Source organism: Harpia harpyja, chromosome 1, assembly GCF_026419915.1.
Source record: "Harpia harpyja isolate bHarHar1 chromosome 1, bHarHar1 primary haplotype, whole genome shotgun sequence".
Taxonomy (NCBI): Eukaryota; Metazoa; Chordata; class Aves; order Accipitriformes; family Accipitridae; genus Harpia; species Harpia harpyja.
This window is the reverse complement of record NC_068940.1, coordinates 80200312-80216164: the sequence shown is the minus strand read 5'-3', so window position 1 is coordinate 80216164 and position 15853 is coordinate 80200312. Positions and strand designations below refer to the sequence as shown.

General features: G+C 37.8%; 1 protein-coding gene across 4 annotated transcripts in view; it reads left to right on the top strand.

Annotated features, from left to right (window-relative positions):
- GLCCI1 (glucocorticoid induced 1) overlaps nucleotides 1-10898 on the top strand; it is a 57890-nt gene extending 46992 nt beyond the window's left edge. For 2 of the 4 annotated variants that reach the window (XM_052801425.1, XM_052801416.1), the window contains exons 6-8: nucleotides 800-1010; nucleotides 6830-6950; nucleotides 7989-10898. In XM_052801425.1, the coding sequence (XP_052657385.1) occupies nucleotides 800-1010; nucleotides 6830-6950; nucleotides 7989-8337 (681 nt within the window). In that variant the 3' untranslated portion in view covers nucleotides 8338-10898. The remainder of the gene's footprint in view (nucleotides 1-799; nucleotides 1011-6829; nucleotides 6951-7988) is intronic. The other 2 variants (XM_052801439.1, XM_052801429.1) reach the window with 1 other exon arrangement.
- The last annotated feature ends 4955 nt before the right edge of the window (nucleotides 10899-15853 follow it).

Here is a 15853-nt window from a genome sequence, read left to right as displayed (position 1 = left end):
AAAACTAATTTTCCACTGGGAAGGACAAGTAAGTAGAGCATGCCAGTCTACTATGAACATGTCTACGCAGTATATTGCAGAACGGAATGCAAGATCACTCTGGCCAATGCCAACTAAGCTGATAGGAGGAGGCAGTGCTTACTAGCTTTGGTTCAAGACAAAGCTTGTGAACCTTGTATAAGCCTGTGCATCATCTACTTAGTTGCCATTTTGTCAGAGGTCACCTATAGAAGTGAAGGATGGAATGTAGAGATGTGCTAGAAAATTACGACTTACTGGCAAAAACTTGGATGGTTTCAGTTATAATTGTAATTCAGTTGGTTGTTATGGCAATAGTATGCCGTTGTATTTGACGTTTTCTACTTTCCCTTTTATCCAAATGTGATCTCTGTCAGGGTACTTGTTTTACTTTCATAGTAACAGTGACCTTTATTGAAAATTGTATTACTAAGTATAATTAGAGATCTATTGGGGAGGTTTGCTTTTTTAAACTATCATTAAAAAATGTAAAAATGTAATGCTAGCATGTGTTGAAGTGCATTCTGGTGTTAACTTTGTGTTAAAAGGATATAGTTGGCTTGGCACATCTGCACATTGTCCCACCATTCAGCGTAATTAATGTATGTTGTGTCCATTACACATTGCATTATTTTCTTGTGTAAAATTGGTTCTTTCAAAAGTGGCTTGTTTGCTGTTCTTAAGGCCTCACCTCATTACTTCAGTTATGAGTGCTACAGGCTGACACTGCTTAGGAGTTTGATCTTTTCTCTGTAACCTGAATTGCTTGTTTCTCTTGCAGCCTTTGGATATCCCTGATGGTCGAAGGGCCCCATTACCTGCTCACTATCGTAGTAGTAGTACACGAAGCATTGACACTCAGACTCCGTCTGTCCAGGAGCGCAGCAGCAGCTGCAGCAGTCATTCACCATGTGTCTCTCCCTTTTGCCCTCCTGAATCTCAGGATGGGAGTCCTTGCTCAACAGAAGATTTACTCTATGACCGTGATAAAGGTGAGAGTAGAATGGCCCGCCTTTACCTATGGGAGGCATGTGATGTCCTGCTTTTACAACTACCTTCATTTTGCTCATTACATCAGTTTTTGTTTTTGTTTTTGTTCAATGGTTGTGGAGGGATTGAGGATTTATCTTAAAATTGGTTTTGTTTGTTTACATATCTTTTTCCCTCTTGTTTGTGAAACTTCACAAACATCTTCCATAAATACGTCAGAGGAGCACAGCAAACAGTCTTAACTATTTATGAAGATTCTAACGTGAAGAATTCAGACTGTAACATGTTTATGTTTAAAAAAGGTTTCCATAAGGTTTGTGGTAGACTATATATTCTTCATGGGTGAGTTACTCGCTGATCAAAATGGTGATGATGAAGTTTTGGACTGCTTTTAAAAGTACTCTGCTTCTGAACCCTTATATTCCACTTGAAGTTACTTGGTGAGGAGCTCAGATATGAGTTTGAACAATCTGATGGAGAGTAATTACTTGTCTGTGTACATTTCATAACAACCCAAACTTTCTGAATAATTTATGTGTTTATATGTCAATATCCTGCATTTTTTTCAAAGTCTGTAAAATGTCATTTGGTTTTGTAGAGGGAGTAAATGGGAGTTCCAGTAATTAAGAGTTACTGACAGAACATGTAGTATGAAAATATAGGCACCAGTGTAAAAAGACTGGTTTTGGACGACTGTTTACTAATGATATTATTCTTGGGCTTCTGGTCAGCTAGCTGGAAACATGGACTTTAGTTTGGAAGGATGCAGGGTTTGGGTAAAACATGCAAGCTGAGAGTAGTAAGTTTCACAGGGGAAACGAAAACTTTGCAGATTTAGCATAGATTTACTAATGAGCTAAAGATAGCAGTATTTTGAGGTTATAAGTAAGGTTAAGCTTTTTCTGTATATATTCTCTGTTTAATAATTCTTAAAGTAATTTGGGAATAAGATTGGGGAAGGCAGCGTGAGAAATACTAGCTTTTCGTGGTTTCTGAAAAGTATTGCTTTCCCATCTTGGATTTATAAGGAAGTAGTGGAAAACAAATCCACTTGACCAAATCCTAAATTGGGGCTGTGTGTGTGCACGTATGTAAGTTAACAACATCAAAGTAAAAGTCTTAATTCAACATGATAGTTGGCCATGCTCCAAAAATAACAGAGATATTAGCCCGCCCCTTCTCTTTCTTATAGTATGCATGTGAATTGTAATGTGTTGTCAAGACTGAATCACTATAGACACATCCGCTAAAGTATTAGTACACAAGGAAATGTCTTGACAGGTAGATTTGCTCATATGTGTCCTGATAACAAATACAAGTTAAAAAGTAAGGAAATGAAAAGAAAAATTCCTTCTGCAGTTAGTACTCAGTTAACACAGTAATTGGAATTGTCAGTGGTACTTTATTGACAGTAGCGAGTGAAGACAGTTTGAGATGGTGCATCTAACCTTCTTAATGCTTTTCAAGGGTTTTTATCTCCTGTCTTGGATTTTTTGAACAGCTAATTAGAATAAAATTTATTGCTGAACTTCACAATGAGTAGATACTTATTCGTGGATTTTGGTTTTAAGACTGGCTTTAATGCTAGGTTTGGGAGTCTACAAAAAGTCTGCTTTAGTAGTAGCGTATAGGTGACGGTGATAAACAGCCAGCTTTGTAAAGTGAATATAATGGCATTTTTTAATTAATTAAAGTACTTAATACTGTGCTTATGAAAGATAGAAGCTGGAACTGCTCATCACAACTTTATTCTAGTTAGAAACTACAAAAGCGTGTAGCAGTTTTCCAAGAGAAAGTAATTTGTTCAGAGGTTGTAAAAGTACAGTCAGAAAGGCACCTTTTACTCTCAGATCATTAAGACCCCACAGGCCAGTTGTTCTGAATAAGATGTTATCTTCAAAGTAGTTAAATTACCAATAAATTAGGGATATAGGTAGAAATTATAAGGGAGTAGCAAGTTTTGAGAGAGAGTTTATTAACATTGTTGTGGCTGTTAACTGCTTTATAAAACAAAACTCAGGAAGTTTTTCACACCTTCATTTTAAAGGTTTTTGTGATGCTAGAATAAAACTTGTGAGTTTGCTTTGAGGCCTGTTAAGTTTTGAAAAATGCATTGTATAGCCAAATGTAGACATTTTAAACTAAAGATATTCTTCTGTTGCTTTTCTCAAGTTGAGGTTTTATTTTCCTCTCTATGGGAATAACTTGGTTTTACCATTAAAAAATATAATTACCAGCTTTATGAATGCTCCTGAGTGTGTTGCTGAATAGGAAAGGAAGGTTAGTAGGTTGACTGAGACATGAACAGTGAGAGGAGCCAGCACTCTGTACAGACACAGTGCTGCTTTACATTTCTAAAGCATCTTTTATTTCTTGTGCAAAGCTGTGCTTTGGCCTGAGGCCCTCACAGCTGCTCTTTGGACTGTATCAGCTGTTTGGTTTACATTTCTGCAAGAAGCTGCTAAATCTATTGAATTTTTCAAAAGAAAGTGAAAGCTAAATTTCAGAAAAGGCCCACAATACTGCTCTGAACAGAGCAGTGATACTAAATGGTATTGATTGGAGCAGAGAAGGAAGGGTGGGAGAGAAGGTGTTTTAATGGCATCTGTCTTTATGATTCTGTTTTCAAGTTATCAGGCTATTGCAAGGTAAGTGACTGCCTTGCTGCAGTAAAGCTACATGTTTCAATAGATCTGTTTTATGATAACTCTGGTCCATGAGACTATAATTCAGGGTTTTACGTAGCAGTTGCGACAGAGGTAAAGTTCAAAGGCATCCTAAGGTATAAGCAGATGAAATTTGGGGATTTTGTACAAAAATAGATAGTATAACCTGTTTCTCAGGGATTTTCATTAGGTGCTTTTGTGTATCATTGTGTATTCCCACTGTTGCTAGCAGGCTGTTACAAGCACAAGTTCATGAAGATGAACTGAAGATACTTTTTAACTTCTGGGCATCTGATTCATAGTTCTTAAAATGAAAAGTGTATGTAAAGTCTTTGGATAATCTTAAGAAACAAAGGTATTTTTGAACCTATCTAAACAAATCCCAAGGCTCACTGGCAAAATTTCTTGTTTCCCTTAAGTTTTGTTACTCAAAAAATTATTTTACAGATTCTTTTTTAGTTTGCCTCCTTTGTTGCTCTAATATATGCAAGCTGAAATTTGTGGTATTAAGTCTTCTGGTTAAAATAGTATTTTTAGTGTTTAATCACAACCTTAAACGTTTTCTAGATAACAGAATATATCCATTTTGAATATTTATGTTTAGAAATTCTGTTTAATAAGGCTCCATATTGTCTGCTATGTGGTTATGGTAAAAAAACTTGCTTTAAAGGTTACATCTGTTAATCTTCAATCATTGTCATCTTAATGAAATTTGATTAGTTGACTGAAATACGCCAGCAGAGCACACCCTACTGGTGGAAGCGTGGAAGATGCAGACATGTCCTCTGACATGAAGGCTCATGCATTGCAGCCTCTGAGACAGTAAAAAGATAATTTAAAAAAGTAAAAAGATAAGTAATAGCACAGTTTGAGAATACACATTTGCAGAGTCATTAAGGACTAATAAGGTGACAGTTTAGCACTTAAGAGCTTACAGGATACACAAGTGGAAACTGGCTTAAGCTGTAAGTTCCACCTCTTGCCACTTTAACTCATGGCCTATTTTCCCAGTACCCTTCCGTTCTCACATTGCTCCTGTACATGTAGAACCAACACCAAGCTTGTACATGTGAGCCTCCTAATAACCACATGTATTTTTCAAATAGTAGTGTGGTGTGCGTTTGGTCAAAATGAAAAGCTAACAACTTAGTAAACTTTAAAAATCAGGGAGGGTAAAGAGAGGAACAGATGGTTGAATTATACAATATAATTTTTTTTTTTACTTGTTTAACAGCTGTCTTATACAGAAAGTTTCAGCCAGACAGGGCTAAATAAACCAAAAAATTGATTGAAAACTGAACTGGCTAGACAGGACTCTGAATCTTCCAAGAACTGACTTAACTTTGAATTCCGTTTGATTCTTTCCTTGGATGTACTTCCACAGTTTTCCACTATTTGGTGGAATGAACAGTAGCACATTTTATGTCTCAAATTTTTTAAATAGAAACTTGGATCTTCAATTTTAAATATTAGAAGGAGGAAACAAACTGTCTGGGTTCTGTTAATGATTTCTGTGTTTGGAATGAGCTGTGTGGGCCAACAGTGGAAAGATGCCAACAGGACCATCATGCTCCCAGCTTGGCAAATATCTGCATTGTCTCTAAGCTTTTTCTGCCTTCATACAGTTAACATCTAAAATTCTGTAAATAGAAGTTCTGTGTTCACTCTACAGCAGGAAAGAGCTGAATAATCAATACACTGCTGAGGTTCACTTCAACTATGTTTTCTTCTCATATCTTTCATAGTAAATCTCCAAAGGGAGGGGTGTGACATTTAAGTTGATTTGTGTCTTGTTATAAGAGGAAGCAGAGATGTTTCAAAACCTCTAATGATTAGCCTTTGTATTTGAGTCATGGTTATACAAAAGTTTATGTAGTTACTGTTTGCAAGCTGTTAAAGGCGACTTTGTATGCTTTAGTGAATCTATATCATAGCGTTTGAAGGTTTGGTTGGTTTTCCACTGTTGCTGAAAAGGCACACATGAACAACAGCAGAATAAACAAAGATATCTGAGTTAAAAATGGTCAGTGGAAAGATGCAAAAGGAGCTAAAGCAAGAGCAGTTATTTCTCTCCAAATAACGTGTTTGTAAGTTGGGGGATCCTCTTTAACCTTGCCATTTAATTTAATTTAATTTTATTTTTTTAATTGTAAGTCCAAGCAGAGAATAGGGAGCCACTAATACTAGCCTGAGGTAGATGTTGCTCTTTGAAAAGGTAGAAGCTGCTGCGGAAAGCTAATTTTCTGTGAGTAATTATTTTTGTACATACTCGATTTCCTTAATGCATTGAATATTACGTTGTCAAGATGAGTGTTTAAAGTGAACCTTTTCATAGTCTTAATTTTTCAAACTTTTGTGCTTGTCATTACCAGAGTTGAGCCTTCTCTCTTATATTTTCTGACAAGTAAAAGAAATCAGCCTATTGCCTTGTGTCCTAGATCTGCACACCTTTAGTTCTAAGTGTGTCTAGTAAAATATACACAGATAGCTAGAGTTACAAAGAATACCTATATCATATAGGTAGTAGTGATGAGAGAATTGAATTGTGGAAGTTTTATTTTGAATACTGAAACAACTTCACAATCATGAAGCCAGGAAGGTAGGACACTGTAATGATGAGGTTTCAGTACCTGTGTTACAAACATGCTTTGTTTCTTTTCAACTTCTGAACTATTCATGAGACTGAGGTCAATATTCCAGTGAAGAATTATGTTTTGAAATAAGATGTATGCTGTATACGCACATTTTCAATAACTGTGTTTATACAGTGAGAAGGTGTATTATCATTACCACTCATAAGTCTTCTGCATGTATTATGCATATTACCTTGTTCATTTATGTTTTTTGAAGTACATAATAAAGAACGTATTTGTTTCCAGGATCACAGCTCTGCTTTGTTGCGATTGCCGTGTTCCGGATAAAAATGTCCTCCTGTTATGTGTTGTTATGTGATAGATTACTGCTGCACTGAAGCTTTTATTCAGAAGAAATGTGCTATACAAGGGTGTTAGAAATAGCCTGCAATAAAGGAAGCTTTGTGGTAGAAGCAAACCGGCATAGTGGCTAAATTGTGAAAAAAGGCATCTTGTTTGGAAATCGAATTTAATTAAAAAGCACTCTCAATCTCTAGTAATATAACTGCTTTAAATTTTCAGACAGTGGGAGTAGCTCACCGTTGCCCAAGTATGCCTCATCTCCCAAACCAAACAACAGCTACATGTTCAAACGAGAGCCCCCAGAGGGATGTGAGCGAGTGAAGGTCTTTGAGGAAATGTCGTAAGTAATGCCTTTTATATCAGCTGGTATCTGCAAAGCAGTAAACCTGTTTACTGAGCCTATTCAACTGCAGATGAATAAACTATTCCAGCTGATGAGTTTTTCAGGAGCAAACTATTCTTAGAGTTTGTACAGAAGAGAAGTTGAAGTGTTCACGTTGGTTTGAAGAGGAAATGGAGTCTTTTATGCTTGAACTCTTTTTGTGCATTTATAAAAGGCAACAAAAATCCAAGCAGAAAAGATAAGGTACATTTAATTTCCTAAGCATTTATAAAATTCTTCCCATATATTTTTTTTATTAACTTTTTAGAATGTTAGTGGCTTAAAAAAAACCTCTCGTCATAATTCTCCACCAGTTTCAAGCGTAGGTTATGTTTTTATATGTAAAGTGTTTCTAGATGGTAGTATACTTATGGCATAGACTTCGCTCAATATTTTTGCTGAGCAAGAAATGGGAAATTAAACTCTCGGACATCATGTCTTTTTCCCCTAGACCCAGCAGTATTTGAGCACATGCTGTTGAGGTTGCATGCTTAGCTCCTGTGGATGAAAGAATAAAGGAGGGGACATTTCTTGCTCTAACAGCATTCATTCCCTGCTGGATGGTGAAGGAGCAATGTTGGGTTGTGGAGGAAGCCTCCAGACAAATTATGGAATATGGGAAAGGAGAGGTCTGTTTCATGGAGGTTCTCAAAGAGTTTTAACATGACTAAATGTGGTGTTGCTGCATTGTTTTTATTAAAGAAGAATTTGTGCCATTCTAAATTACCTTGGCACTTTTTCATGTGCATATGTACTGCAGATTTTTCTTGCTGGAAGTTGCATGTTTATCCAGTAATTATCAAGTCATTTTTGTGACGGTACTATTTTTAATGCTGTGGATCAGTTAGCTGACTACCAATATGGAAGATGTTTGCCCCTCTGTCCAATTAATCCCATTCCTTGTCATTCACATTTTAGCAACGTGTAGAACCACAAAGTTCATGACGTATAAAACATCTTGGTTGGCCAGGTATATAACCTTTTTTTTTGTTGTAGGTCTCGTCAGCCTGTCTCAGCCCCTCTCTTTTCATGTCCTGACAAAAACAAGGTTAATTTCATCCCAACCGGATCAGCTTTCTGTCCTGTAAAACTTCTGGGCCCCCTCCTTCCTGCTTCAGACCTGACGCTGAAGAACTCTCCAAACTCTGGTCAAAGCACAGCTTTGAGCACCCTGACTGTTGAGCAGCTTTCCTCTCGGGTCTCTTTCTCATCTCTGTCAGATGACACCAGCACAATGGACTCCACAGAGGTCCCGGTACAGCAACCGTCCCAACAGCAGCAGCCGCTTTTGCAAGAAATTCAGACTGAAGACCATTCCTCTTCTCAGAGCTACGTGCTAATCTAGACCAAGGTGGAGCAGGCCTCTGCCCTGAAACAAGGATTGAGGAGATAATAGTTCAGATACATCTGCATGAGGTGGCAACCTTTCAGAACAACACGGAATACTTAGCAGCATTCAAAAAAATATCTTGACACTGTTCTTGGCAGGGACAGAATTCATAGTCAGCATTTTTTGTGAGAAAGCAGTAATGCCTGCAGAATCCATATATCATTAAGCGTTTTAAGTGGAGACTATGCATTTCATAGTATGTTTGACCAGATTAGTACTGTGTTCTGTGTTCTGTTTCAAATTCTACAGTATAAATAAGCTCTATATATATATAAAAAAAAAAGTTGCCTGTCTGAATAGAAAATGTCTTGCTGTGTTGTGTCCTATGGAAAATACTGTACTTCAGGATTATGTTTACAATTGATCCAGGTGTTTATGTTTCTAACTTCTGTAATACACACAATGCAAAAAAAAAAAAAAAAAAAATGGCCACAACAGTTGCACAGTGCCCACCCTATGGCCTAGCTTCAGGTACTTCTCTCGAAGTGTAAACTCAGGTAACTTGGAATGTATATCATATTGGGATATAAAATATTTTACAGCTACAAAGCTAAAGAGGGAACATCACTCTTTTGCCTTTCCTTATTTTATGCATTAATATTTCCTCATTACATTCCACTTTCTTGGAATAAGTGCATTCAGATCCAGGTGAACGATGACCCTGGACATGGGTGAACATGAGGAGAACCAGCAAATCTGTGATGTATATCACTTTGTCATGTGCTTACAAGTAAAACAACCGTTGCATTTACTGTCATTTCAATATATGTAAAAATGTGGCATTTAAAGGTTTCAGGTGTTGCTCAGTTAATGACTGTTAAACTGTTGCAAATAAAGTGTTCAGTACTAGGCTGTACATGAGAAACATTCCACGTTGTGTATGAGAGGATTTTGAAAGACAAGAATGTTTTTGTTCAAGGACAGAAATTGTTTCAGGTTTCACAGGGGGTGATGGGGATTTCCTCTCACGTTCTTGTTGGCAGTTAAGGATGTGAAATGCTACTGTTACCGTCTAAAAGTCAAATTAATGTTTAGTTTCTCTTTTGGAAATGTTCATTCATTTGCTGGTTGGATATAGGTTTTCAGATTTTGTCAAGCAGTGTTAGATGAGCAGCATTTTATTTATGTAGTGAGTAATTGTGTTCGGATTAAAGTCCAAAAGTAGCAAGTGGGTGTTCTAAGAGGGGTGGGGAAAACAATAGTTTTAAGTTCATGTTACTTAATCAAAGCTTCTCCCATAACTTTCAGTTACTTAAGTTGTGTGTGTAAAAGTGTTTTCCCCCCTTAAGTGTGAATAAAAAAAATCCTTGTAAAATAATCCTGGTTTTGCAGGCTGGACACTTTCTCAAAATAGTACACGGCAAGAACGGGTTAGTGATGCTCTTCTATTGTACTGGAACAAGAGGAGCATTGCTTTCAGAGATAATTTCCTGTGATACAAAGAGGACCCTAAAGGCAAAATAAACTTGTTCTTGCTCCATTGCTTTCAGCTCAGTGGAACTACATTTATGCTGTCTGCTCCTAAGAGAATAAGGTTCACCTTTTCCAGGAATTGAAGAGATTAGTAGCCTGCAGCTACTGAGCATTTAAACTTGCTCCATTATGGTTTTTTCCTCTTTTGAAGATGAGATTGGAGGGGGGTGAGAGTGAGCCACCAATAACTACTCACTAAATATGTGCTTTCTTTGGAGATAAAGCATTGTTTCATTTTTATTACTGAGTTTTTGTTAATACTATCTTACAAGATGGAATTTGCAGCCTATAAAATGGTCACTGTTTTTTGACTCCCCTTGCAGAAAATATAGAAGGAGAGAGAGAGAGGTCTGTCTCTAACCATTTTCATGTGAAAAACCTTGCAACACAGCAGCCATCTTTAACCCTACTAATCTCAGGCCTAGGTGAAAACACTATATATTTTATAGACCGAAGATAAAGGGGAGAAAATACTCATGATGTAAGTATCAATTCCTTTTAATATTTTTCTTTCTAGATTAACATTGCAGTATGATGACCTTTTTATGCTCTGGTTATGTCCAGATAAGAAATTGTAGTCTCAGTTATTGGTGTTAGGTTACCAGGGGATACGATGAGTGGTTTTTAGATCAGTGATGAACTCTGTACAATATTTGCAATGCCATTACATGTTCTTTTTATTTTTTTCCATGAGAAACTAAATATTAATTACATTGCACATTTGTTCTTAGCAGATTTGAAGGTTTTGAACCAAATGTGTTAAAGCTAATGCTTTGCCATGTAAATTTCCCAGCAGTTGTTTATCTCAATTGTATTCTACATCCAGCTGTAGAAATTTGTCAAATATTGTTTAAAGTTTTGTACATAGTTGTACTGTTATTTCTAGCCACTGTGCTGAACAGTATTCAAGTTATCACACAATATTGCTTTACACAAGGAAATGTGTGGCTTTTGTTTTGTATTTTTTTTCGGTATAGAAGTTCCTGTGTCTTATTTAAATAAAAATTATAGTTAAGAAAAAGTGGTGGGGACGACACACAAAAGCAGTGGTTCGTTTATTTGTTTTGGAAACTGTATGAAACACCATAGAATGAGATTAAAGTTTAATATTGTTCCAAATTCACATCTAGAATAATGTTAACCACGTATCTTAATGACTAGAGTGCTATGTCTTCCAGAACAAGATAATCTCTTACCTATTGATTTTTGCATAATGCTGTTCTAGGAAGGGGAAGAAACTAAAAATAGCTGAATGCTTAAATACGCTTAAAAATAGCATATTTTATTTCTGCATATAATGAGGTTTTTTCTTTCTTCAGAGCATAGAAAAAAAAAATCAGTTAAGCGTTATTGGAAACTGTATCCGCTGCTGTGTTTGTGGTATAGCTAATATCAAGTTATCTGTTGAAAATTATGAAAGCCATTAGACGTTTCACTATGTGAAACTAAACTAAACCTCTAAAGGATGTGGTATAAATCTACTGACAGTCTTGGTTTCATGTTATTCTGTATGAGTCAAGTGATTGTCATTTGACTTGCAGAATAATTCTTTCCAGATGGGGGGTGAGGGGGAGGGAGGAGGAAAGAAGAATAATATTTAAATACATGTAAATCCTCCAAAGTCAGTGTTTACTGAAGAGCACTATGGCAATAACCATCAAGAATGGTTTAATGCTTATTATCAGTAAGTGAAAATGTAAGTTTTCAGCATCCCAAAGATTACAAGGTTTTGATGTGACTATGTTAAAAACATTAACTGAAAGTGCTGAAAAGGGTGTAGTATCCCACCCTGCTATGAAAATGGTTGATGGCCTTCAGTCAGAAACGGCTTGGTTTCAGCCATTTCATCATCAGCTTGTAGGGCTTGCTAGGAAAAGCTTTGTGACCACCTCGTCCTCTAAATGGATTTGGCTGCAGCAGTTCCAGGCTGTCCCATGTGTGGGAGGGCATTCTCTTCTCAAGAATTACTTTGACAAAAGCGTGTAGCTCACCGTGAAAAGACATGATGCAACTTGTACCATGGGTAACTTTTTCACCTTCCCTGTGAACCTAGGCCTCGCCTGGTTAGTTACGGTTGCAGTAACATGTCGCTTCCACATAAGCCACACTTCGAAGTTGAGCGCTGTGTGTAATTCACTGCCTATGTCTTCCTCAAAGCCAAGACAAGCAGTCTGAAAAGTGCTGTGAGTAGACAGCTAATGAAGTAATTTTGCCTTGTGTCCCTGCTTTGTGACTAAAAGATCTTCCTCAACTTGAATGTTACATTTTCTAGCAATTCATGGCTCTCGAAATGGACTCTGTTCAGAGACTGGAGGACTGTGTAAGAGGAGCCCTTCGCTACGTGTGCTGGGGGTAGAGGGCAACAGATAGTGATCTGCTTGTTTTAGGAAGCAGGGTGCTGTCAGGGAAATGATTTATGGCTTCCTGACAAATCAGCTCTTGGGAAGGGCCAGATACTGGACCAAGGGTAGAGTCTTGATATCTTCACAGTATTAAACATAAGCCTGGAGTAATACAAAATAAACACAAGAAATTGAATGGATTAGAGATGTTGGCTGACATGGCAGTTGCACGCAAAGACCACTGAGGCTTAGCAAACTAGCTCCTGGCCTTACTCCATGGTAATGGATTGATACCTTCATCTGTTACTTGAGGTAAAATCCAAGCAGCTTGAAGATGACAGATGACTAGTAGAAGTATAAATCAATTACTGTTGTAAAACAGCCTAGCTTGCTTTGCAAAATACAGCCATGCAAACACAAATTTGAAGCTACACAATTCAGAGAAAATAACTACAATTCCTGCAGTGTGTTTCCAGAACCTAAATGCAAGGAAAAAGTGAGTGAAAGCTGGGAAGGTCCGTTACTGGGATGTACACGTACAGCCATTCATAGTTGGTGCTTGGCTAAAGGCAGTTCTTTGATCAAAGATTGCCATGCAGTTAAAATATGTATATCTTTCTGTCTGCGGTAGTGTAACCGGTCCTGGAAAACGATCTAGTTCAGGAGAGACTGTAAAAAGCTGGAGAAGGCTCAGGGAAGAGCTATAGGAACAAGTGGGGTACTGGAAAAAACACACAGCAAGGTTTTGTATTTTGTTTAACTTAACAGTTGAGGTGTGACTTAATTCCAGTTAGTAAATATGTACATGTGAAATACTTAGTAACAAGCTACTTAAATTTAACAGACATGGAATACTAAAGCAGTAAGAAAATGAAGGTAGATGAATTCACACTAGAAACATGAATATATTTTAGTACTAAGGGTAATTGAGTTCTGGGCCAACTTGCAAAGGTGGATTTTTTCAAGTACTGGTATGTTTAAAATGAGATGATTTTACAAAGGATGTGCTCAAAGAAGATGTTTTTATAAGCCTTACTAGCTCATGATTATTTGGGGCTTTTTACATTTCAGTTGACTTTAAAGAGGTAGGTTTTTTTAACTACCATAAGCATTCTTGCCTCACTAAAAAAGTAGCATGCTGCAATATTTTTAACTAGGGAGTTAATGCTTTTTTAAAAACTGGAATAGTTCTTTAATTTCTGGCTTCTGAAACTTTTTGGTTTGTGTCACATATGAATGAAGTCTCCAGTAAAAGAGGTGGTTGAGTAGCTTTATAGTTGTTTTGATTCCCATCACCTCCTCAATAGCACTGTAATTTTGGAGAGATGGCAAGAAACTGGAGAGTCAGTGGTGTCTTTTTGGAGTGCAACAGGTCATAGAAATAATGTGTCACTCAAGTGGGGCTGGTAGGAAAACGTTGATCGAGAAGGTAGAGTGTTTCCTCAGGTAAGACCACATTGGGAGTGAGTGAACATGCAAGTTAAACTGCTAATTCAATTGACAACAAGAAAGACTAGCAATCTGATGAAGCTGGATAGAGAGACGACCCCTTTTTTAAGAACTTGAAATTTTATCTCAGGTTGTAACAAGTTCTGATGTTAAATTGGCTGCCTTGAGCTGTAGCCAGGAAGCTCAGATGCAGAGGAGCTGGAAGCCTGGGAGAAGAGGAACTTGTGTAATTTTTTTTTTCCCCTTGCATTACAGGCAGGGCTTGTTAATGAAGCACAATTAGTCTAATAACTGTGCCTGTAGAAAAATAAGTTTTGGTTTTTTTTAATTATTTTTGTGTGTGTGTGTGTATGTGTGCATAGTGAAGTGCGTGGTTGAACTTTGCAGTGATATGTACAGCTATTGGTTGAGAAATAGGGTTTGCTCAGGGCAACATATGTTTAGTAACACCCATGGTAATCTATTTCTTGTACCCTTGTTTTTACTTTTACTTCTCCAAATAAGCTGTAAGTAAATAGTGTTACTGAAATCCAGACTGCTAGGCATAACAGTCATGTTAACTAATTCTGGGTGTCTGACTGCTTACTGCAAGAGGAGATGAGATCTCAGAACTCTTAAGGTTTTTTGTGGAAGGAGGTTCTTTCTCCAAGGAGGAGAAAGCTAAAAGAAACTAGACTCCCCACAAAGATTTGGTGCCAAAAGGCTGGGTGAAGCAATTACTCCTTTCCGATTTCTATTTGGATAAGAATTTCCAGTCCTGCCCTATCTCTGTGATACAGAGGTTTCTCAGGGAGTAACAGCCTCCCTTTGCATAAGATTGGTGTATCTTTGGGCTTGTTACATAGGGAAGGAAGAACTCATTCTTGTGTAAAAATTAAAAAAGTAAGGGTGTTGCCTTTGGAAACTAAACATTGTTTTTAGGAAATGGTAAAAAAAAATGCTTGACTCTGCTTTTGTGATTCCTTTGGATTCTAATTCATTGTACCTCCTGAGACTGCTGAAAAACATTCAGCATTTCGGTGTCAGTCGCTGAAAAAACAAGTTTCAGGTGTAGCCTTACATCTCTTTGACAGTACAGAGATGGTACCATACTACAAGGTTTCACTGCATGGTTTTATTTTGGATGGGGCATATGTGTGTATTTTAAGGATTGCCACCTCATTCAGGGGCTCTTGTTCATGAAATGAAGTTGGGTACAATGGCGGACGTGTTTTCTGTTCTAGCGAAGAATGCCAAGGAGACAAGTTTAGACGCTTTCTGAATTCAGTACCTAAGAAACGTGCTTCCCTCTAGGGAAGACTTTCTGGTTTGACCCTTTTCTGGAGGGGAATACTAAACCCTTGGGGTTGGGGGGTGATGAAGATGATGGTAGTAAGTCTTTCACTTTCTAAGGAATGGGAAAGCAAAGGCAGCCTAGGCCCTACCTGTACCTGATTTGGAGGGTAACCCTGTATGTGCATATTTGTATGTGCAGCATGTTCTTTGGGTTAGGAAGACAGTGGATGCTTTACTACTACAGAGGAGCAGTAGTCTGGGTAAGTGTCATTTGTTCTCCAGATCAGGCCATCTATAGATTGCAACCTGCCTCTTTGGTGGCATCCTAACTGAAAGGCTGTTGAATGCAGCACTGTAGCATGATTTGGTTTTGTATCCAGTAAGTGAGAAAATGTTGGATACATTTATCCAAATAATAGACTGGATAACAAACTAGATGGGGAAAAAAAACTTCTTTGGGAATCCTGTGATTTTTAGATCTGTATCCATTTCAGATATTGATCCACATGGCTAAGATTCCCCCGAGTCTTCTACAGTGCTGAGTAGAGAGGAAGGATTGAGCTTGGAGCAGGTGATCCTTGAAAATCAACCAGGTCTCCTGGACTCCCTTCCAGGGCTGTATCCCATGGGATTCTTCCAAGCAGGTCCCTGAAGGGGCCAAAGTCTGCTCTCCTAAAGTCAATGGTTCTCATCCTGCTTTTTGCTTTCCCCCCCTTCCTCTCAGGATCCTAAACTTTACTGTCTTGTGGTAACGTCAGCCAAAGCTGCCCCCAACCTTCATGTTCCTGACCAGTTGTTCTTTGTTTGTAGGTATGGGATCTAGCCGAGCATCTCCCCTCACCAGCTCCTTGGCTGACTGTCTCAGGAGGTTCTCAGAAACCTCCTGGACTGCTTGTCTCCTGCTGTGTTGTCCCTCCAGCTGATCTCGGGGT